Source organism: Oxyura jamaicensis, chromosome 3 (assembly GCF_011077185.1).
Source record: "Oxyura jamaicensis isolate SHBP4307 breed ruddy duck chromosome 3, BPBGC_Ojam_1.0, whole genome shotgun sequence".
Lineage (NCBI taxonomy): Eukaryota > Metazoa > Chordata > Aves > Anseriformes > Anatidae > Oxyura > Oxyura jamaicensis.
The window spans coordinates 1,855,341-1,880,418 of NC_048895.1; the positions used below are offsets into that span (position 1 = coordinate 1,855,341).

The 25,078-nt window shown below is 35.8% G+C and overlaps 1 protein-coding gene across 6 annotated transcripts in view; it reads left to right on the forward strand.

The window, feature by feature from the left end:
* The window catches only part of EML6 (EMAP like 6), a 128,873-nt gene that overhangs the window by 61,991 nt on the left and 41,804 nt on the right, over positions 1 to 25,078 (forward strand). For all 6 annotated transcript variants that reach the window (XM_035322302.1, XM_035322297.1, XM_035322298.1 and 3 more), the window contains exons 8-16: positions 3,761 to 3,898; positions 5,762 to 6,018; positions 7,712 to 7,924; positions 8,755 to 8,922; positions 9,787 to 9,893; positions 13,505 to 13,623; positions 14,295 to 14,481; positions 15,819 to 15,924; positions 20,338 to 20,431. In XM_035322302.1, coding sequence (XP_035178193.1) covers positions 3,761 to 3,898; positions 5,762 to 6,018; positions 7,712 to 7,924; positions 8,755 to 8,922; positions 9,787 to 9,893; positions 13,505 to 13,623; positions 14,295 to 14,481; positions 15,819 to 15,924; positions 20,338 to 20,431 — 1,389 coding nt within the window. The remainder of the gene's footprint in view (positions 1 to 3,760; positions 3,899 to 5,761; positions 6,019 to 7,711; positions 7,925 to 8,754; positions 8,923 to 9,786; positions 9,894 to 13,504; positions 13,624 to 14,294; positions 14,482 to 15,818; positions 15,925 to 20,337; positions 20,432 to 25,078) is intronic.

A 25,078-nucleotide genomic window follows, 5' to 3' on the forward strand; every position in this document is an offset into this window, starting at 1 on the left:
TGTTAGTAAAAGGATTTTCCACAATGGAAGGGAGTAACAGTCCCAAACCAGAAAAAAAATTGCAGTAGGGAAATGAAGCATCTTGAATCTGTTTGCCTAGAAACTTCATGCATCCCTAACATTATGAGATGAATTTTAGTGATGACTTTGCATTGACAGGAATATTTCTATATTGCCATTTACTTTATTACATATTTTTTCTTAGTATTCAATTACCACATTCTTTAGGGAAGAATGGCTATAGTATAAAGTAAATTGTTTGGCAAATAAAATTATTTAGTAGGACAGATTGCGTTCTCATGTCTAAATGACATGTTTAAATGAAAAGGCCCTCAGAAGCGTTAAGGGGAATTTCTCTAGATTTTCCCTAGCACAGCTGAGAGAAGACTATCTGAATATAGGATTCCTCCATTTTAAATTTCAAAGCCGTATCAATGAGGAATGCTGCTTGCTTCCTGTCTCTTACAACAGGAATGGGGAAGAGACTTCATTGTCGTCTGAACACCAGTGGAGACATACAGCATTACTTATTATATTTGTTCAATGGAATTCATACCTGTCTTTTTGTAGCATAGCAGTGTAACATCTAGCTGCAGGACCGCAAGCGGCTGCAGTTCTGGCAGAATACCTCAGCTATGCTGTCTGTCTTTCTTGAATGATCTCTTTCTCTACTCCTACACGTGTGAGAAGATTGATATAGAATCCTATTTTTATACAAATCAATTTGAATATTTATGTCTTGTTGTTTGTTTGTTTTTAACGCAGTGTTGTTCTGCTAGTGAATGAAACATACCAGCAGTTAAGCTTCTGCCATCAGCTCTGGCTGTTTCTGCATATGAAGTGGTTGCTAGTAAACCTCCTGGGAGGCTGTAATCACTATGTGCACCAAAAAATAAACTCATATGTCAGTGATATTTGACAAAAAAGACTGGAAAATTTACTAATACAGTCATGTTTCATGAGCCTATTTTGGCACCTAAAACTCAGTCATTTAAACAACCACATTGGAAACTTTCTGAAGAATGTTAAAACACATCTTTGCCTTACTTGAAAACAGAGGCACTTGTAAACAGAAGTAGTTTGTTCATCTAGCTCTTTCCAAAACAACGTGAACAATGTACAGAAACATTTTGCCAGCAAAAATACCTTTCTTATTTTCATAAACAAAGCCAGGCTTTTCATTTTTCAGTTGTGCATACAAATGCCTGCACATGTGCAAAATGATTTATTTTTTACTTATCGTTAAAAAATGATAAGTTTTCATTAATTCAATAAAGTAAAAAAAGGTGTGGGTTTTGTATGTTTTCTTTAGAAAACTGAATTATTCTGCTTGCACTGCCAGGTATTGCAGTTATGCTCCTAACATTTCGAGCAAAGTGATCCACTTGGAAGCAACAATTTTGGAGGCAAACTATCTTGGTGTCTCTTTTGAAATCTTTCCAAATCCTTTCTGGTTCTAGGACTTCCAACATAGCTCTTAAGAATCTTGCATCTGATCCTTACTTCTGTTTTGTCTTTGAAAACAGTCCTAGCACCCCACAAAAAATTTTCACCAGGAAACTGTACGTGCCGTTGTTTCACTGAGACATCTTTTCAAATTCTTTGTCATCCTAGAATTCTCTCAGACCAAGAGGAAACCAGGCTGACCCTAATAACATTAACCTGACAAGTCCCAAAGGGTTTCTGATTGAAAAGAAATGCTGAGATCACAGGGTGCCGTCCTTTTTCAATACAGGCAGTCAAATGCTATAATCCTTTTACTAAATTTACCAAACTCTGTCTTTATTTTTTTTTCTCCTGTTACTCTTACTTCAAGGATGAATCTAAATATTAATGCTGGTGTGGTCAGAGATTTCCTTCTCATTTTCAGGGTATATTCATGTTCTGTTTATCCTATTTGTTCTAGTGCCAACATGGTCCTTCACCATAACTTTTTCTCCTTCTTTGATGTTTATCCTACTGCTGTATTTTTGGAAGCAATACTATCTCTTCCCAGCCTTTATTTCACTAAGGTATAAAAGTTCAACACTTTTGGTCCTCTTTAATGTGATACAGTCTTCATTCTCTTAATCATCCTAATAATCCTTCACTGCATCTGTTCTTGTTTTTATTCTTGTTTCTTGGGAGACTCTGTAAAGAACATGCTGGATGAGGTCACTATGTGTTGTGTGCTAATGTTTTTGTGTACCTCCTGGAATAGCACCCAGGATACATTTTAGGATCAGATTTCCTTTTTCCTGTCTGCAACTCACTCATGGATCGTAGTCAATCTATAATTGAAAAAACAATGTGGGATCTTACTTCTTTTTGCTGGTTCCACTTACGTTTCAAGCTTACAGCACAATTTTAGATATGAGACTCTGAGAATATGGGATTTAGTTAAATTTCATTCCATGTCTATTTGTTCCATCATCAAGAATCCTCTGTTTCTTGATAAATCCATCTCTGGTTTCACAGAGCCTCCCAGCTTACTGTCCATAGCAAATTTCATTAGCATTCTCATCTTTTGTGCTGGTGTCTTTAGCAAAAATATTAAATGTACTATTCCAAAGCTTGTAGAAATCTTGGTAGTATCTTCCATCCAGCCTAATTGTTTCTTTCTGTAAAGCTTGCATAAAACTTTATCCAATATCATGTTACAGTTCCTGTATAAGTTAATGTTTTCTCAAGTTTAGCCAATAACTACATTACTAGTGTTATAATATTTTCCTTAATATTTTATAAATCTCTAACAAATACATTAGATCTTTGACACTGTCCTCGAAATAAAGATAGTTGGGTATTGCTGACTTAATTTTTCTATCCCAAGAGGTCCTTTATGCACTTTCTTCCATATGTTTAATTATTCTTTTCGCTATTTTTTTTTTCTAAATCTTGCACACTGAGATGTGATTAACCAGCTTGTAGTGATCTGGGAAACTCCCTTCGTTCCTTCTTAAAATATAGGTACAGTGTTTGTTTTTCCCCATCTTATGACATAACATATTTATTGATTCATTTTATTTAAAATGTTGTAAATGACCAAATCAGCATGCAGTTTTGTATACTAGTTTATTAAAGATTGTAACAAATTTTTCCCCGTGATGGGAATGTTTACTTTCTTTGAGTATTACTTTCACTTCCGCTGAAAATTTCACCCTGGTCTGCATGGACCCTATCTGTCTACAAAAAATTGCATTCTTTTGTTACTCATCTAGGGGAATTCTATTAGCTAATGAGTCCAGAAAGCTTGTACATGAGTACAGAATGCTTGTAGTTTAGCTTGAAGGACTTTCTTCACCCCACTTACTTTTTGCTGTCACAGATATGTGTTCTGGTCTGAGCTGCCATCCCTGCTAGAACTGGGAGTAGTAAAGTCTCCTTTATTTTGGAAGAAATTTAAACCTGGGATGTCATTTGATGTTATTTGCCAAGAGGTTTAGTGCCACTGTCGGAAAATTCTGTCTCCATATATTGAATCAGGCAGTCACAGTATACCATTTTTCTCTTCTAGATTGATAAGCAGTTTTGTTAAAAACTACGTATATGAAAGTCTGTTGGCTCAAGTCAGTGCAAATATCTTCATTCCATGGTTGGAAAGGAAGTTAATGCATTCTAAAATCTTAATATAAGGTGTGCATACAAATGGACCCTTACAATTTGGTTAGACTTGTCATTTTTACTCTTGATAATATTGAACTGTTGTGCAGTCAAGAAAAATCTGCTACTGTTTTCACTTTGATGCGGATTATGGAGTCTTTACTGTTTTCCTTTGATGCAGATTATGGAGCCTTGCTGACCATGCCTTGATAGCTCGTTGCAATATGGAGGAAGCAGTGCGGAGTGTTTCTTTCAGTCCTGATGGATCACAGTTAGCACTTGGAATGAAAGATGGCTCCTTCATTGTTCTTAGAGTAAGGTGAGGTGAGAAAATTTGGTACTGGGTTCTTAGGTTTATATATATATGTATATTTTTCCAAGTAACTCAAGCCCCTATTATATTTTTTTTTTCCTATTAAAAATAAAGTAATATCATTGTGTATTTCATTAAAAAAGTAAAATTTGAGGATATGCTTCCATAATATTACTTGGTGTTTTAAAAGGTGCTAGTTTGACAGTGAGGAACAAACCCACGCTTTATTCAAGTCAGAAAATTAGCTTACAGTAATATGGGTGATACAATTTAAGACTTTCAAGTTTGGCTTTTTTAATTTATTCTGGAATTACACAAATAATTTGTGAAATAATGTGCATAACAGAGTTAACATAGTTTTGAGAGGCATCTCCTTGATAAGTTCTCTGCCATAAACAAGAATAGCCAGTATCAAAATAATCAGTGATTAAAAAACGTTTTTAAGCATTTGCTAAACGTATGGAAATTTCACATTTTTTATTAGATTACAAGTCTTTTTCTCAGGGTGCATCTTATCCAGTGGGCATTTCTGCCTGGGATGATATTATGAAAGACACACAAAGGAAGGTAAAGCATAAAAACTGGCCATGGAGTGAAATAGCCAACAAAAATAGTATGATTTCAAAACAAGCTATTTTAGTTGATACTTGGAAGAGTTTACCACTTCTTTAACATTGTTGTATATATAGTAAGCATATATTTAAAATGCTTTGAACTTGTAGCTGATAGGAGGGAAAAGCATGTTATCGATGGAAGATCTGTGAAAACTGCTGTAATACTGCTTTAATGACTTTCATAAATCTTAAGTGATCTGTTCACATTAATTTAAAATCCTTTTCAAAGACTAATAGCTTTCTAAAGCAGTTAATCTTCTTTGTCTCACAGTAATCTTGTCTTTGCTAATTTGTCTGATACCTAAGGTTATTCATGATTCAGCTGGTGGAGACCAGTAATGATAAACTCAGCATTATTCCTGAAAGAGTGGCAACACACTTGTGTAAGGCCCTGAATGCAATTGCTTCTCCATCTGTTCCTTTTCTGTGACAGATCTTCTGACAGGGTAACAAATCAGCAGCCCCTGATGCAGGAAGACTGGACTATGGCCATATGTTTTGTTGAATTTTTTTTTTTTTCCAATTGTATGTGCTCGGTGACATTAATCTTTCTGATCTCCTTCTTCCGAGTCCTTGGCCGTGAAAGATCTAAATCTATGGAATAATATAAAAACCACATTGCTCTTCTCAGTAGCAATATTTACCACTATGGAATAGTTAGGTTGCCAGTTTTTAGTAATAAGGCAGAGCTTACAATTTTTTTATTATTATTTTTTTTTTTGTCTATTGGCAGACAGAGGGGTGCTGGATCCCCAAAAGATGTAGCTAACTGGTCATAGTACGGGAGAGTAATCATATCTAACTTTACCATCCTAATTGTTTGCCACTACTGCAATCTGTGTCTGCCTCCCCAAAAGAGACAGTGTAAAGAAATGGGTTTCTCCCACAGGCCATTCAAATATGGTCTTGTGAGGTGCAGTAATCTCTTGTAAGGTGGAACTCTTTTTTCATTTACTATGTAAAAAAAATTAAGTCTGGTCTAGTGTAGACTAGACAGCTAGGTATTTTGCAACTAACATCAGGTGAATAGAATGAAGAGTATCATTGACGGGTAAAGTTTCTATTTTTTGTTTTAAAAATATGCTTATAGCCAATGAAAGCAATAGGAGCTTTTGGAAAAAAAAAGATAGCTTTGTGAAAACTGTTTTTTGTTGTACAAGGTATGCAGTGCATTTGTCTTCATATTTGTCTTAAATATTTGTGTATTGTACTTCCACTAGTTTACAGTTCGTATTTTCACAATTGGTTCTTGCAGAGACATGACAGAGGTAGTTCATATTAAAGACCGAAAAGAAGTAATCCATGAAATGAAATTTTCACCAGATGGCTCTTACCTTGCTGTGGGTTCTAACGATGGTCCAGTGGATATCTATGCAGTTGCTCAGCGATACAAAAAAATAGGAGAATGCAACAAATCTTCTAGTTTTATCACTCATATTGACTGGTCTGTGGATAGTAAATTCTTGCAAACCAACGATGGTGCAGGAGAGAGACTGTTCTACAAGATGCCTTGTAAGTTTACAAGTATGAACGTTGTATGAACAAACAAATGTCAGTGTTGGTTTGAAGAGAACAACAAAAATATGATATAAACAGTACAGCTGTAAGCAGAGCTTCTTGACTGGAACTTACATAAATACTCTAGTTCATTTTTAAAATCAGTATTCACAGTACATACCGACCTTCAGCTTTGGTTAAATAAAAACTGTCTGCATTGTAGGGTAAGATTTATATTCACATCACCAGGGTAAAAAAAAAAAAAGTACCAAATGTATAATTTTTTAAATGTTTGTTGTTGTTGTTGTTTGTTTGTTTGTTTTTTTAGGGACCTCAGCTGTATTAATATATATATATTCTGTACAATTTCCTCACAATCCAACTTGTCACTTCTGAGGATGATTGGGTTGGAATTAGATGACCTTTAAGGTCCCTTCCAACCCAAACCTTTCTAAGATTTTATGATTCTGTGATTGTCCTGTAAAAATATTTGTAATTTATCTGTAACAGTATGATAAATAATTGATTTATTATAATTCATAATTGAGAATGCTTTCTAATATTTAGAAAAAACTGTCAGCAGAAGAGAGCCTTAGGAGTAGGATTTTTGTTCTCATCTGACCTACTTTGACAACCCTCTTGTGTAGGGAATCTAAATTGTATTTTTCTTATCCAAACTTATTTGGAGGTTAATTATGAATTTAGCTGACTTTGGCCATACCTTGACTCTTTGAAAGGTAGCTGATGCTGGCTCCTAGTAAATACTCAGTTTCAGTCAAAATCTGAATTTCCATTGACCCTGGGTTTAAATAATACAGCCATCAAAAGTAATCTAAGTGTTGTTTGAGCCTTATTTCATTATCATTACAGTGATATTTTAAACTTGAACAGTTCAGATTAAGTTGGATTCACTTAAAGTTTCCAGACTTGCATCTTACTTTCTTCTCTGTGGAGTACTACTCATGAGTAGTACATAGATAAACCCCCAGGCATATTAAATTAAGCAAATCCATTGCATATTTAGAATGAGTCTGCAGTTGTGTTTGATAAACATTTGGGTTAAAAAGTCTGTAATAGTCTAACCAAGAAAATCTGATTAGACTGGGCTGTGTATCTCTAACAGCTTTGTGTCATTCAAGAATGAAAGTCAAAGGTGCTCTCTTTATTTAGCAGTTATGAAAACAAAACAAAAAGCTAAAATTAGTTATCTTCCAATAGTGCCTGTAAATTTCCTAAGGCCTACCACACAGTACCACAAAGTGATTGACTGAGCAAATATTCAAATTTTAGTGACTTGATATGATTATATGATTAGGACAAATAAGTGCACATGCAAGTACATGCACTTTTTTAAAAAATTTGTGTTATTAATCTCGTAGAACTTGAAAATGTTCTAGGATATCATATTACATACACATGCTTTTTACTGAAGATCTTTCTTTGGTAGAAGTGATGTGGAATTTCAATGTTTTTCAACTCTTGTAATTTTTTAGCATGCAGCTAATGAAGCTGCATTAGAACTCATGTGTAATGTCCTCAAATACCACAAATACAATTATACCCATTTAAAGAAAATGGTGAATCTTTATAATTTATTGATGTTAAAAAAAACTAATCCAAAGAAGAATATACAGATAAATGTACTGAAAGAAATGGGGTTTACTGAAAAACAAATGATTAAACAGAATATTCACTTGCATATTTTCAGCTGGGAAGCATCTAACTAGCAAAGATGAGATCAAAGGAATTCATTGGGCCTCATGGACCTGTGTGATGGGATCTGAAGTAAATGGTATTTGGCCAAAATATACAAACATTACAGATGTCAACTCTGTGGATGGAAACTACAATAGCTCAGTATTAGTGACTGGAGATGATTTTGGACTGGTTAAGTTGTTCAGATTTCCATGCCTAAAGAAAGGTAAGACAGTATTTTGGATTTCTGAAGAACGCGATGTTTGTTTAATGCCATATCAGTGTATTTTCTGAGAGTGACTTTAAATTCAGGTGTATAATTCAAGTTAGGGTGAGTACAATTCACATTAGTATTATTGGACATAATTATGAGATTTTAACCCACTCTGTATCTATCAATTTCCTGCCAATGCATATGTACTTGTTTAAAAACTGTTCAGAATATCTAGTTTAGCACATGCGTATACTAATACTATAACGTCATCCAAATTTATGCCAGTAATAATTTGAGAAACCAGTAGGGTTTCACTGTCTATTAGTATGTGTCAGCGTAGCTCTGTGTGAGCTATTTACTTCATATTTGTAGTAGGCTGTGGATTTTTTAACATAGGTTGTTTCCTCGTTAATTGCACTGTACCACACATAAAGCCAATAAAACTAAATATAATAAACTCTTGGCTTTCCATGATCTTCAGTGTTTAAGCTGATATCATACAAGTATTATTTTTTGATAGTGCATTTGAATATATGTAGTACATATTTTTATAATTCATATGAGTATTAATGTTCATAAAGATGAAAATTTAACCTTATCTGTAGCTAGTACCTCCTGCCAAGATTTAAGTATTTTTCTGAAAACTGAAGTGACCGTATTTAGTTATAAAATAACATTTATTTTTATATTAAAATTATAATTAGCATGACAATATCAAAACAGACATTTAAGTATTTTTTGTAGCTTTCTTTTCAGTTTCAGTTGGAAAGCCTGCCTTCATTAGTTACCATGTTAATTTTGTTTTTCTTCTTACATATTAACAGTTATATTTTCCATTTTAGGAGCTAAATCTAGAAAATATGTTGGCCATTCAGCACATGTAACCAATGTCCGATGGTCCCATGACTTTCAGTGGGTTTTAAGTACAGGAGGTGCTGATCACTCTGTCTTTCAGTGGCGATTTATTCCTGAAGGGATAACAAATGGCATCCTCGAAACAGCTCCACAAGGTAAAAATCTCTTCTAAATTATTTATTAAATAAAATAACAGAGAATGCAGCGATGATGCAAAAGCTTTTATTGAACCAGCAGAAAATACTTTTTTATTGCAATTCCATGGAATGACATCTACTCAGTATGTTTGGGACAGTTTTACTCTTCACAAACAACAATTTCTTTCTGCAGTCTGCCATGTTGTATGTTTAGGAATACACAAGTAGTATTTTGCCAAAGCGTATAAAAAAAACAGTTTAGAGGGAGATAACTAGATCAAATTCAGTTTTCAGAATTAGCCATCTAACTTGCCTTCAGAAGTCTGACTGCACACATTGAGTTACTTACATTTGCAATGCAAATTCACATTTTTATTATATGTGATAGATTTTCCTTCTATATCCATGATACTTAAAATATTTTACAAAGCCATACAAACTATGGCAGTTGCTGAAAATTTGATTGCCCTCAACACAAGGGCGAAAATTCACTCTGTACCTACGTAATTGGTAAAATGCTTGTGTTATAGCAAATCTTTTTATACACAGAAAATGATCACACTGAAATATTTTATTTACCATTTCTGTATGTATTCACTCCAATGCCTGTTAAGAACACATTATTCTTTCAGATGATGGAAATGTATTTGTAACTACTTAGTTATTCTTTTTCCTTCTGCCGCCATCCCATCCCAGGCATTGAAAAAGGAGAAACAAAAATGAAACCTGACACATTCAGTCAGCCCATATGATTTTTACAAGCTGCTTATGATTCCAAAGTTGCTGAATATTAGTTTGCATATAGTCTAAATTATAATAAAAACATCACATACTATTTCCTTGTAATTAGATATCTGTTATATGTGAATTATTTTTATGCAGAGGGTGGCATTGATTCCTACAGTGAAGAATCAGATTCGGATTTATCTGATGTGCCAGAGTTAGATTCTGACATTGAACAGGAAGCTCAAATCAACTATGATCGCCAGGTGAGTAGAAATTAATACGTTGCGCCAATTGCCTGACAAGTTATCATGAGTATTCAGTAAAGATAAGTAAAAGAAGCTTGCAGCTAATTCATCAGCCTACTATAAGAAGATTATTTTGACAGTATTCTGCTGATTATGCAATCAATATAAATAAAACCAGTTTATTTAGCTGTGGATGAGAATCTGAAAGGGTTGGAAGAAAAAAAGCATTGGTGTATATATAATTATATATTGAAATAAGAAAAATATCTTATAGAGCACAAAGTTAAACAACATTTTGTGAGAGTTAATTACTACTCCCATTCCTATGATATGTGCTAATGAAGACAGTTCAAATCAGATTCAGAAACATAATTTGTAAAATAGAGATCATGGGGTTTTCCTATGACTTCTGCATATTCAAAGCAGAATAATCCTCTTAATGAGTATGAAGCCTGTACAATACATTTATTTGTGGCAGATTATTTTTATAACCAATGACAAAATGTCCAAGAATTAAAATCTCTCTAGTTTATAAGAACAATGTAAAACCAGTCTTTACTGATGACTTAATACACTGAATTTTCTTTCTGTTTTCAGTACAACTGCATTCTTAGATAAATTAAAATAGATTGCTTCCATAGAAGAGGAAAACAAATCAAATGAGCAGTCTTTTCTGCATTGATTTTTTTCCGGAACTGTAGTATGACATTCCACTCTTTAACCTGATCTTTCAACGTTGATTTATAACCCATGTTCTATTATTTTAATTAAAATAATAAAAAAAAAAAAACTAATGAGTATTCTTTTAGCTTTGATTTTTGAAGTGTTTGGTATTCTGTTAAATTTTAATCGAACTTCATAGAATGATTTATCCTGGCTCATGTTCTGCCTGTGCATGAAACTGATTCTGCTTTGGCCAGTGTCATTAAGTATTATTTAGAATCCTGTTGATTACTTTCATAAACAGGAGAAACAAATTAGAGTTTGGAATTGTCAGATTCAGATCCATTTATTTGCAAAGTTGAAACAACATACTGTTTCTATATAAAAAAAACTATTTCATTAACACAGAGTTGAACAAAAATGTAACTTCACTTCAAGTATCGAGTTCTACTCAGTGAACAACAGAAAAAGAAACCTCACTGTTCTCTATCTCTTGTGATCATGCTCCAAGTGCTTCTCTTACTTTGTCGATAGACTTCCGTTGATCTCTCTCCTGATAACTTGTCAACTTCTGAGCTTGCCATTACAAATCTTTTCCACAGAGAAATGCAGTTCTTTTCACTCGACCTCAGTCCTTAATGAAAATGTTCTGTTACATAGCTTAGCTTCTTCCTGTTTTTATATGAGCTCCATGTTTTGAATAGTGGCTTCTATAACTTAAAAATATCATAACAATTTCTATTCATCTAGAATAAATGACATCTCCCAATACCCTTCAGCTCTGATGAAGGCCTGACCATGCACCCGAATTGATCCAGACTTAGATCTTGGGTCTTGGCTTGACTTTGGGTCTCCTATGTCACATATACCAGTGTCTGGCAACCACTGGGCCATGGCTTTGTGAGCACTGGCAGTCAGTTATGGTAACTGTCCCTGGTTACTCTCTCCAGACCAGATTCTGACTTGCTGACTCAGTGTGTCAGCTTGACCTTGGATCTGCTTTGTCACTATAGGCTTGTCTGGTGATCAGGACTCTTGGCTGAATTTACTGAGTGCTTCACAAACACTGATCTTTATATCAGTCTGTGACGTTGGAGGGTGCTATTATCTTTGTTTTGAAGACAAGGAAACATTAATATCAAATGTTCTGCTTGCTCTCCTGATTTTGGCTTCCATTTTAAAACACTTGGGACCTGATTTTTCAGGAGTCATTATCATTGTGAGTAGACTATTAATTATCACCTTGACGTGTTACCTTATCAATTTCAACGGTAAAAGGTCAGAATTTCCACAGACCAGAACTAGAATCTCACACTAAGTCCCCAAAGCATGCAGAATACACAATGAGCTTCCAGTTAGTTTGAGTGATGTAATGGCTGCATGTAGCTGCTCTCTACAATGCTGATAGGGTCACCCTCTAACATTCTAGACTTTAGGAAAGGACATTTGTCTTTTCACCACATTTTCTAGATCCAGTATTATGTTATGTAGGTCCTTCAGACAGCAGCTTATTTTACCTATTTATTATAGAGATCTATTGTGTTTGCCAAGTGAAGCAGAGTTTTGTCAAATTTTCTCTCCACCCTTTCATTTACTCCAAGTCTGTCTGGAGTGCTTGTTCCAGCCTCCTCCTCCTCCTCCTCCTGATTCTCCCTCTGAATTCAAATCAGACAGCATCCTCCTCCACCCTGTCTATGTGTCAAAAAGGACGTCTGGAATTAAAAACTGAAAATGAAAAAATAGGTTTAGGCAGTTAAACTGCAGTATTTCACACAGGCTCATGTATGACAAAGCTAGAAGCAACTTAAAATAGGTTTTATACAGGAAATGTGAGACAACATCAAGCATATAAACTGCACTTAGAAGAAAATCACTCTTTAGAGGAAATAATTTACAAAAGCACAGGGAGACTTAAAAATACGAATCTTATTTTGAGAAGTGGATTGGCTTTTCTTTTTTAAAAAATTTATGGCTGAAGCAGTGTAAAGACTTCTGCATATTCAGTTGCATTAGAAAATGATAATCCTGATATTCTTTTTTCATTGGTAGCATTCACTGAGGAGCAAGGGTGAATGGATGAGAACACTCAGGACAAAATACATTTCATATGACAGACAAAATGTGTTAAGGTTCTATTTAGCTACCACATCAAAAACTCATCTCAAGTTATATGAACATTGTTCTTGTAAGTATCCAGTACTTTACCTCTGCAGTCACATACGTTTCTGTGGAGTTGAAAATTTCATTGTCCTTTTTTTGGGGAAAAAAAGGACAATCAATCAAATTCAAACAATCAAAAAAAGAAATGTAGGGACAGAAAACAAAAATAAGTCTGTATGTCAGCATTGTAATGGATTTTGTTTAGTGCCACAGCTTTCAAGAGACTTCAGAAATCTTCAGCATCCTCAAAGAATGTCATCATTTCTGAAAAATTCAGATGCATGGTAATTTGTGACTTCAGTTTTGTCTATAGGGCTGTAATTCTGCTTCACAGTCCTGGACACAATGGCAAATCACTTAAGTGCTTTTGGTTTGTGTGCATTTCACCATAATCCCTAGCTAGAATTAGTTCATTATGTCCTGCTTTGACTGTGTACACTGAAACACATAGGACGTTAAAAAGACTCTTAGAGACTTAAAAAGTTTTAGTCAATATTTTAAATGCTTTTCACTAACTGTCAATGGAATCTTGTAGAAAAAGTACGTTCTTATGATGCTACTCCAGAGTAATGTTCTGAGCCCCCTCGTGTGTCAGGGCATATGAAATGTTTTCCTGTCTGAAAACATTTATTATCATCAGAAGTTCTGTAGGGATGGATAATGACTTGCTCTTTGTTGTAACTAATGAACATCACGTTAACAGTATATTAAGTTGTAATACTTGCTTGAAACAGTGACTTTCTTGTATATATATAAATATTCAGAAAACTAGAGCTGTGCAATTAACTTTAACAATTATTCTTCAGGTTTACAAAGAAGATCTACCTCAGCTGAAACAACAAAGTAAAGAGAAAAACCATTCTGTGCCCTTCCTTAAAAGAGAGCGAGCACCTGAGGACAGTTTAAAATTGCAGTTTATACATGGGTAGAGTAATATTTAATCATACTTCTTTGTTGTTTTCTTTTTTTCTGATTGTGAAAACAGCCTTACAATTTCAATCAATTCACGTTAGGGCATTTAGCAAAGTATTTTTCAGTGCTTAATCATAATTTATTTTTCATTACTCTGGGGAATTTTTGGAATATCAGCCATAGATTTTCTTCTTTCAGTTGCATTTATTAAGGAAGAAGATAAGGTTATAATACTATAGCCATGTAATAAATAATACCTTAGCATTGCATTTTACAGAATTACCTTTTAAATAGCTATTGACTACAACTTATGTTTTCTGGAGCAAAGATTCTCTGTTAAGTTGATTGTGATTGCCATGATTTCTAAAAATGCCTGATAGATTTATGCTTGAACCCAAGTCCTTGTAAAACTTACCTGGATATAATTCTATGGGCATTACATATTATTTCTGTGAATTCAGTGTTAATTTAGGAGCTAGGTGCAAAGTAAACCATGAAGATTTATGAATACCTACTTTTGGTGGGTTCTCTCTGCCTGTGTGCTGTGGGTCTTTTTGAGCCAGCAAGGCATACACCCCAGCTGTATCCTTTTCAAGTTAACGCACAGATTATTTGCACAATTTGTAACATAAAGTACCAGGATAATTTTTAAACAAAATTTAACTTGTTTTGTATTTACCTCAGTTATAGGGGCTATGACTGTCGAAATAACTTGTTCTACACACAGACTGGAGAAGTAGTGTATCATATTGCTGCTGTAGCTGTTGTATATAATAGACAACAACACACTCAAAGGCTGTATCTTGGTCATGATGACGACATCCTCAGCCTATGCATTCACCCAGTGAAAGACTATGTTGCTACTGGACAGGTAGGCATTTAGAAGAGATTATTTTAGGAAAACATGGAAATAAATTCCTTTTCCAATTCATAATTAGAAAAAGTGTGGTTTTATTACGTTATTTTCATTTTGAACCTCTGCCTTCATCTGTAAAGTGCAGGAACTGTATTCTATCTACATGCTGGGTGTTTTTGACGCTTCCTTAGTCAGTCTCAGTATTTTGTACTTAGTAGTACATTCACAAGCCTTACTCAGATATTTTATGTTGGTCACTACTGATAGATTTTTCCCAAAAAGCCAATATTTTTAGATGAAAACGAATGGAGATGGCAAGAGTAAGGGAAGAAGACACAGCAATTAAAAGTAGTCGTGGGTGCAGTTTCTCACTACAGCAAATCCCTTAGTCATCGCAATATTATAAGGCTGTTTATAGACATCAGAAGACAGGTAAATCTTAATCAATTTTGAAAAATGCAGACTTTGAAATGAAAAATGAAAATTTCCTACTGATAAGGAGTGACAGAAAAAATGCTTAGAAGTGTTTAAGCAGAAGCTGGCCAGCAGCTGTTTAAGACGCAATACTGGAGAAACAAATACAGTGGATTTCATCATGAATTAGCAATGAAGAAGTGAAAGTTCAAAGGAAGATACTGAAGAGATTTTAGTGAAAATGATGAAATGGCAATTTGAGTGGAAAAGTATCTGCAGTGGAATCCAGCACTGCTGTTATTATTAATCAAAATAATGGACTAGATTTGGTGATTCCACTGCAGAGAAGAATCAGGTGCTGTATACTTCCTTTACAAAGAAGTTGCAAGATTTAGATTTAGACTCAGAATAGCTGTATGGAACATATATAGATATATGGATGGATGTATAAAGAAGGGAAGGGAGAGAGGTAAAGAAAAAAAAGGAGATGAGGGAGAAGGTTATGTCAGCTATTGTTTCTAATTAGGCTAGGAATCCCTGAGAGAGAAGGATGAAGGGGTATTTAAGGGCTGGTAAAGGAACAAGACAAAAAGAGTGTTTTCTTTTGGAAAATTATCTTTAAGTCAGACTACTCCTGTGCTCCAGTTTGCAACATGGAGGCAGGAATGTTTCTCATACCACAACTGACACGGTAGTTAACTTTTCACAAGGTTCTTCATGTACTTTTCCATGAACACAGTATGTTAAAGTTCTACACCCCAATGTGCCTGAAATGAGTTGTGAAGCAGAAGAGAAAATAGACCTTGAAAAAGATAAAACAGGACAAGTAGAAAAGTAGTTACTTCTGGAGTGTTTTGAAGATGAGGTAATGCTAATTACTGATAGTGGTGTGCTTTGAACTTTTATGAGTAGATATTCTGATTAACCCTCTGATTTAGGTTGGGAGAGATGCTGCTATTCATGTTTGGGACACACAGACACTGAAGTGTTTATCGTTGCTCAAAGGCCAGCATCAAAGAGGAGTTTGTGCGCTGGATTTTTCAGGTACATTTCTTGAAATGATTAATTAAAAAGCAATCCTCATGATAAATATGATAAAAAAATGATAAAATAATATGATAAAAATGATAAAATCCTCATGACAGTTAGTTTTCTTCTTTGTGTAGAAGGACCGTTTTGCAACCTATATAAATTTTATGTAGAAGCCTGCTAACAGTTTTGATAAATAACAGTATGTGTAGTGAAGTCAGTCATGGGGGTTTTCTCAATCAATCTGTAACTGATTTTTTGATATCTAATTCATATTACCAAGTGTACAACTAGGACTCAAATGGCTGTCTACATGTTGGCATAATAATTTAAAAGCAGACAAATCGATCACTTGAAATGAGATGGCATTGTGATCGATAGGTTCATCCAGTTCTTTGAATTTGCTAACGATGTCCACATTTTTCAGTGAGTTTACAGAAGTAAATATGAACAGTTGTCTGCTCCTTCTCCTAGCTGCCTTTCTGAGATTGAAGACCTAAGTTGTCTCAGTTCTCAAAGGATAATTTCTGTATCTAGCATTGAAAAACATCGCCCTTATGGTGGTGATATACATACTTCATGTCTTTAGAAAAGTGCTTACAAACCCATTCCCCCTTTTGCTCTTTAACAACAACAAAAAAATAAAAATAAATATCTTTTTTAAAATAAATATAAATATATTTTTTAAAGTACAGTAGATAGTTTCCCATGCTGCATTTCACGCCATTTAAGGTGCAATGGCCCAACACTTGTAACATCACACAGTAAGAGAAATCACTTTATATCATAGTAAGGCAAAGCTAAAAACATTAGATGAATAGATTTCATACCTGTTTGTCCATCAATATATCCTTCATATATGAAAGATAGTGAGAGAAAGGAATGTTAGTCTTGGAGTACCAGTCTGCTCTTTCCTGCTTGCAGTCTTGTTAAGAGTCTAAATTCCAGTCTCAGAAGTGACTTGGTCACTTAGGTGAGCCTAACTCCCTTCGGAAAATAGCACAGAAGTTACTTAGAAGCTTTTTATTTATTTATTTATTTATTTCAATCTATAAGTACTATATTCTCACAAAGAGTCAGATCTAGCACAGGGTTTAAGCACTGACTGCTATGGTTCTTTTTAGCTACCTGGACATCCAAAACTTGTGGAGAGTGCTTGTATGGTACTTTGAATGTTGTGTACTATCAGATAAAATCTTTATGGATAATTCATGAAACAGTGTCTAATTTGTGCATGCTGCTAAACAGGAATAGGTTCTAAATTGTTCAGTTTGACAAGAGTGTGGCTTGTCTGGGATTGCATGTAGATACAACCATAGTCACTTCAGTATTCTCAAACTTTAAACAAACAAACAAACAAACAACAACAACAACAAAAAAAAAAAAACATAAGAAAAACAGGGCATTTTGGTTCTCTATGACAAAGCAGCCATGTAAGAAAGTTTAAGATCACTATCTTGGAATTAAGTAGAATTCTAAAATTCTACTTCAGTTCACTTCATGTGCTCAATTCCTCTCATGGACCTGGCCCTTATTGCAGTATAAACAGTTTGCCTGTAGACTAAAGTCATCTAACATCAAACTATAAAGGAGACTTTAAATAAACTTTCACAGATAATGAGCCAACCCATTACATTTGCTGTTCTATCCTTTTCTTAACTCTGATTTTTATATGGACCTCAATTCAGCATAATCTGTTTCATATTAGAAATGTAAGAATTCGTTATGACATAGATAACATTTGTGAGACAGGACTATATGGAGGAAGTACCTTTATCCATGTACCTTTATAAAAGCATAAAGAATAAGCTGGACTCTGCTGGACATAAATTTGTACAAAAATAATAAAGCTTTTTTTAAAAAGTAACAGTTGTTGGTATCATTATAGTATTGCTTTAGGATCTGATCCTGAGAAAGCATATATCGAAACATATAGCCTAACTGGCTTCAGTTAAGCTTCTTGACACTGAGAGGAACAAATGGTTGCACAAATATGCACCTCATAACAGGATCAGAGTGCTAGTTTGACTCAGTTAAGGCATTTTTTGTTGTGTTAGTACTAGATATTTCTAAGTTAGTTTCAAGTCACACTACTTGAAGCTTAAAAAAAGAAGCCCTAGATCCCAAAGGTAGTTTGTTTCTGGCTGTAGTTGATCTGGTGGCTGACTCTATACTACTAGTTCCCTCTGTCCTTACTCAATTTGAAAAGCACATACTATTGGTCAGAGTACAGAGCTGGATCACTTTGTAGGACTGTTCCAATGATCTCACAATTCTAATATTATAATTATATTAATGCAATGTTTGATTGTGCCCTCTGGTGGCAAATTTAACGTCTATAATATTGGATATTAATCAGAATGTATAGCCCATATTAATACCTAAAGCCTCATGGTTCAAGTGGGTAAAGTTAAAGTTTCATTCTTACAAAAAATGTGTTGTCAACCATTTCCCCTTCACATAATTGTTACAAAAAATGTGTTGTCAACCATTTCCCCTTCACATAATTGTTACCCTTAAAAATAATTATTGTCATTGAAATATTCAAATGTGTCATTCTTAGAGAAAAAGTACGTATTACTACAAATTTACCTTACATATCAGATATCTTCATAGCATTCTATTTCACTAAAGCTTCTATAGAATGGTTTTACTGTTCCTTTTACTTTCATTTCCTTTCACATTAACTTTTTGGGTCTTCTTGTTTGTATCTTTATTTTCATTATTTGTTTTATAAACTCAGTTTTGTTTTCCTGTCCTGTCTTTTATCTTCATTCCTTCCTGACGACTTAGACTCCATCCTTCTAGGTCCATTTCATTCAATTATGAACTCTGTAATTTCCCTTCTCCTTCTTGGCTTCCTTCTCAAAGAACTCAGTCATTTAAGATGCTAAATAGTGTGAGCTCAGTCCAGCTATGAGGATCTGCTCAGCCTAATGGACTCATTTGTGCCAGTCACGTGTTTTCTGTTCTTTAAGTTAAATATGCTTAATCACAGAGTATTCAGCATCTGTTAATTTATGGAAGAAGTAACATTGTCAAATAATTGCTTTCATTCTCTCTTTCGGCCTTTTGGCCATCTCACCAGTTCTCTACTTCCTCCAACTTCATCTTTTCTTCAGTAAAAAAAAAAAAAAATCATGCAATCAGCTCCTGTGGCAGCCTGAAAATCCTGTTATTACATAATTCAGCAATTAGGTTTATTTATTTATTTTAATTTAATGAAAGTATTTTGTCTCTAAAAGTTTGTTAACAATGGTCTTGTTTATCATCATTTCATACATATAGCAAGGATAGGTACCTAGGTACTTTTGAATTATGTTTGAAATTCTGCTTGTCCTTTTTTTTCTCTCATTACCTCATTAAACTCATCTCTCATTAGGGCTGTTTCTTTCCTGCAGTAGAAGAGATGTTAAGTAGCAGTTAATTCTAGCCTTACAATTTTTCATCATATTTATGGTTTCATTACATTTCCTATTAACTTGTAGCCATCCATGTCATTATACAACAATAATAATTCTTGGCATCATTTCAAGTAAAACAAAAGAAGGATCTTCTGAGCAGAAATGTTTCAGATACAACATGATTTTGGAGTACTTGGACTTTATGAAACTGATTTTCATTGTTTTGTTTGATCAAATATATGCAGGAGAGTTTTGTGCTGCCTTTGGGAGGGATTTATTTTTCAATAAGGATGCCTTTTCTATAAAATAACAGCTGTCTGTTAATCATCCAGTTAAAAAATTAAGCAGGAAAATATAGTTCTGATTTAGAGCACAACCTTTTCTGTCTGAAAAGTGAGATACTGTATTTGAAGTCACTTCAGTTAAAAAGAGGAAAGTTAAGTCATGGATTAATAGAGTTTTCTGTGAAATCTGTGGATTTCAGTCTGATAGGTCATCCCCTAATAGGTCCACTTTTGGGGGTAAAGTATTACAATGTGAGTCCTCCATTCAAATAAAATTTGCAGCAGGTATAGACTTCAGTCATCTTAAGAGGTTTGGCAGATTGACTGTCTTTCTCAGTTCAGTTGTCTAATTCTATTTGTAGCATACTTCAGGAACTCAAGTTGGAACTCAGTGAATCTGAATCCTAATCTGTCAACCTATTAGTTCCTTTTCTTATTTTTATTTTCAGCTTTTTTGTCTCAAGAGAATAAGTAGGTGCCTCCATCTAAGCATCTGTCTCTGCATGTGTCCCAAATACCCTCTGTTTCTGCACAGTATAAGTACACCTTTTTGGCATTCACCACCCTCAATCCCCTCCATCATATACTTTAGGTAAAGAATAACTTTTGGGGGTATTGGTACCATATGTCTATTTCACATTTGAAAATATCAATTGATAGCATGTTTGTTGTGTTCATTGCTTGTTCTATTTTCACTTAAAGCCTTAGCACCTTTAACATTAAGTGTTGCTTTTGTACAGCTGATGGAAAATGTTTGGCATCCGTTGGGCTTGATGATAATCATGCCATTGTGTTTTGGGACTGGAAAAAAGGAGAAAAGCTAGCAACAACCAGGTAAGAATGCATCTCAGTGTAAATGTGCACTGTGATTACATTTTTCTGAATAATATTATCCACATGTATTGCTTTATGGAGGAAAAAAAAAAAAACACCTCTCTGAAAACAGAATGGTGTTTCAGAGCAACATATCCATCTAGATTGAAACGCTTGGGATCTACAGTTTAGTATTTGGAAATCTTGTGAACTATTTCTATCAAGACTTCCCTAACCTTTTTGTTAGGACAGCTACTTTGATACTGAAGCTCGCTTAATGATTTTGCGGTTAGGTTAATATTTTCTCCCAGCTTTATTTTGTGATTCAGGGCAGATCTCAAAGATGTTGTGTTTTCATTTATGCATTGGATGATGCACTGGGTCACATCAGTGTACATCTGCTGCTCACTTTTCTAAAAAGAAAAAAAAGTGTTCCCCCTCATATACATTGATTTTTCAATGTTACTGATTTTGCCTTCCTTCTGAATCAGCTGTTTACGGTTACTAGCAGAAAGCTATCCTCCCTCGCCCTGCTGGCCACCCCTTTTTAAATGCAGCCCAGAGCATAGTTGGCCTTCCGGGCTGCAAGTGCGCACTGTCAGCTCATGTCCAGCTTCTTGTCCATCAGGACCCCCAAGTCCTTCTCCACAGGGCTGCTCTCAAGTTCTTCTTCTCACAGTTTATATAATACCTGGGATTGCCCCAGCCCAAGTGCAACACCTTGCACTTAACCTTGTTGAACCTCGTTAGGTTCTCATGGGCCCACTTCTACAGCCTGTCCAGGTCCCTCTGTATGGCATCCCTTCCCTGTATTGTATCAACTGCACCACTCAGCTTGGTGTCATCTGCAAACTTGCTGAGGGTGCACTTGATTATGTTGTCTATGTCGTTGATAAAGATGTTGAAGAGCACTGGAGCAGAGACTGAACCCTGAGGGACACCACTTGTGACTGGCCTCCACCCAGACATAGAACTGTTGACCACAACCCTTTGGCTTCAACCAGCCAACCAATTCTTTATCCACCTAACAGTCTATCCTTCAAATCCATACCTCTCCAATTTAGAGAGAAGAATGTGGTGAGGGACCATATCCAAGGCTTTGCTCAAGTCCAGGTAGATGATATCCATCGCCCTTCTTTTGTCCACTGATGCCATCACTCCATCACAGAAGGCCACCAGATTGGTGAGGCAAGATCTGCCTTTGGTGAAGCTGTGCTGGCTGTCTCGAATCATCTCTTTATTTCATACATGCCTTTACATGTCTTCCAGGAGGATCTGCTCCATGATCTTCCCAGGCACAGAGGTGAGGCTCACCAGCCTGTAGTTCCCTGGGTCTTCCTTTCTCCCTTTTTAAAAAATGGGAGTAATGTTTCCCTTTTTCCAGTATCTGGGGACTTCACCTGACAGCCATGATTTTTCAAATATGATGGAGAGTGGCTCAGCAACCACGTTAAACATCTCTCTCAGCACCCTGGGTTGTATACCATCTGGCCCCATGGACTTGTACACATCCAGTTTCATTAGGCAGTCCCAGACTTGTTCCACTGTCACAGTGGGATGAAATCCGCTCCTATCACCCTCTCCTCAAGGTTCAGGGTCCTGACAGACATAGGAAATGTGACCACCAGTGTAGACTCAGACAAAGAACTTACTGAGTACCTCAGCTTTTTCCATGTCTGAGGAAGCCAGTTCTCCCTTCTCATTTATCAGAGGGGGAACATTCTCCTTAGCCTGGCTCCTCCTGCTTATATGTATGTAGAACCCCTTCTTGTTATTCTTCACATCCCTTGCCAAGTTCAGCTCCATCTGTGCCTTGGGTTTCCTGATCCTGTCTCTACACATCCAGATGACACCCCTGTATTCCTCCCAGGCTACACAACCCTGCTTCCACTTCCTGTACATTTCCCTCTTTCCCCTCAGTTTAAGCTGCAGATCCTTGCTCAGCCATGCTGGTCGCCTGCCTCCTCTGCTCGATTTCTTCTTGCTGGGGGATGGAGAGCTCTTGCACTTTCAGAAGGGTGTCCTTAAGGAGCTGGCAGCTCTGTTCTGTTCCTATGCCCTCAAGGACAGTTTCCCAGGGGATCCCAGCCAGTAATTCCTTGAGCAGCCAGAAGCTTGCTCTCCTGAAGTTCAGGGTCCTGACTCTGCTTTTTGCCAGACCCATATTCCTCCAGATCACAAACTTCACCAGGGCATGGTCACTACAGCCCAGGCAGCCTCCAATCTTAACCTCTCTAATGCTCTCTTCCACATTGGTGAGCACCAGGTCTAGTAAGGCTTCATCAAAGTTGGTTTGTCTGTTATCTGGACCAGGAAATTATCCTCAACAGACTCCAGAAATTTCATGGATTGCCTGGAACCTGCCATACCTCTACCCCAGCAGCTATCCAGGTGGTTGAAATCCCCCATCAGGGCAAGAGCTTGTGAGCGTGACAGTTCTTGCAGCTGAAGCAAGAAGGCCTCTTCAACAGACTCCTCCTGATCAGGTGGCCTGTAGCAGACCCCAACCACTAAATGTTCTTTACTGGACTGATCCCTGATTTTCACCCACAAGCTCTCAACCTGGTCATGGCTGTTTCTCAGGCACAATCTATCCACTTCCTAACATAGAGGGCAACTCCACCTCCCCTCCTTCCTCACCTATCCCTTCTGAACAGTTTGTAACCATCAACAGCCACACTCCAGTCATGGGAATCATCCCACCAGGTTTCCGTGATGGCAACTACATCATAGTTCCCTACTAGCATGGTGGCCTCCAGCTCCTCCTGTTTGTTATCCATACTGCATGCATTAGTGTAAATGTACCTCAGCTGGGCCACCTTTTGGGAGGGAGAAGCCCTAATATCCTCTTGACCATACTCAGGTGTTTCCTCACAGAGATCATAAAATCTTCTAAAGAATTCCAATTTAAATAAGTATTTATATTTTAGCAGTCCCTACAGGCTATTCCCACATTCTGGAAAGCACAGTAGGACATATAAAAGAGAGAGACAAAAACCAAGACAGGAGAGTTTGCATCTGAGTTTTAGACTTAAGACTCAGATGCCCTTAGCGGGCAAGAAGAATAGAAGGACATCTCCTTACAATCATATAGACCTACAAGAAGAATTCATGTAGAGGTCTAAACTTGAAAAATGAAGTGTATGTTCACTGTTTACAAACATTGATTATGTTTATTATATGCTTATTTGTTTTATTTTTCCTTGATTTTCTTAGTGTGATTTACTTCTGCGTGACTTACCAGTTTTCTTGTGACAATGTTCAGAGTACATTCCCATTTATTTGTTTTAATTGTTCGCTAGCTTGTTTCCCTATCTATGTATCTTGGGTTTACAATCTTCTGTCTAGTTTCATTAAAATCCTTATTGAGTAAGCGTACCCTGTTAGTGAAAGAAGCTCAGATATGTTTTGATTCTATCTTATTGTGCCTTATATGCTGATGCAGTGCTGTTCCCATTTGATCATAGTGTTTTGTGTTAGCGGAATCCCTAAGGGAGCTGAGGCTGAGGAGGGCATTGTCAAATTTATTTAGGGTCTAAACCAGTGGATCTCATGCTCTCCTACTTTCTTCATTCTGTAAGAGCAAATGTCCTGCGTCAGTCCCTTGGAACACAAGGGCACAAAAACCACACAGCCTTGGATACTTGTTTTGGTCTGGCCATTGAGGGAAATTGGGCTGCAAATGTAGGCCATACAACCCAGGTCTCATGTGTCTGCAATATTCAACCTATTACATGGGCAGACAAACTCTGGTCATTTTGCAGGAGACATCTGCACTGGGATGCAATTACTTTGATTTTGGACATTTTCCCTGTGCAATAGATGCTTCTATAAGAGGTAGTATGACCTGCCTGACTGAAAGGCATCATTATAGCATAGTAGAGAACCAGGAGAAGAAGGAATTGCAAGAAAATGTACTTCCAATGTCAAAGGAGTAAAGGATTGGCTTTTGTCTAGACTGACTCAGCAAAAGAAAATATTCAAACCAAGAAGATTATCAGAGTTGTGATTTTTTTTTTTTTTTTTTTTGGCTAAACCTGTCAGACAAAAATCACATATAATATAATCAAAACCTGAAAATTCAGGCTGAAAAACTAGTATTTTTTGCTCTTGGTGTTTTATAAAATACTGAAATAGAAATAATTACTGCATTGTATCTAGGAATATTTTTGTAATGGTAAAACTTATTCTTACAGATTTCCATAAATATATACTCCAGCAAGGATAGCGTTACCCAAGAACTAAATTTGAAGGTGTATATACTGCTGAATGAACTGTGTTCTAAATTATAATTTTATAATTTAATTTTCCTTTGGAAGCACGGTGGTTTTGAGACTTCCTTGGTTTTTTTTGATAGACTATTTTAAAGATTTATAAGCTGAGTTCTTATTCATTTAATTATTTATGATGCCCTTTATACCTTCTCTTAATTGCATTGACCTTTGTTGCGTTCCTCTTCATCATGACTTAACAGAACTGAAATTCAGTGGGAGACAATTTTTGTTCACCATATTTCTGTAGTCTGTTTCATGTGTTTTATACTCAGGTACATTCTGATACCTCTGTTGGTCAGACTCCCAAGGCTAAACTCTTGGAGATTAGAAGTATGGCTCTGTACTTTTTGTTAGATAGGGTAATGATGGCAGAGAGAATGTAGACAGCCTCTGT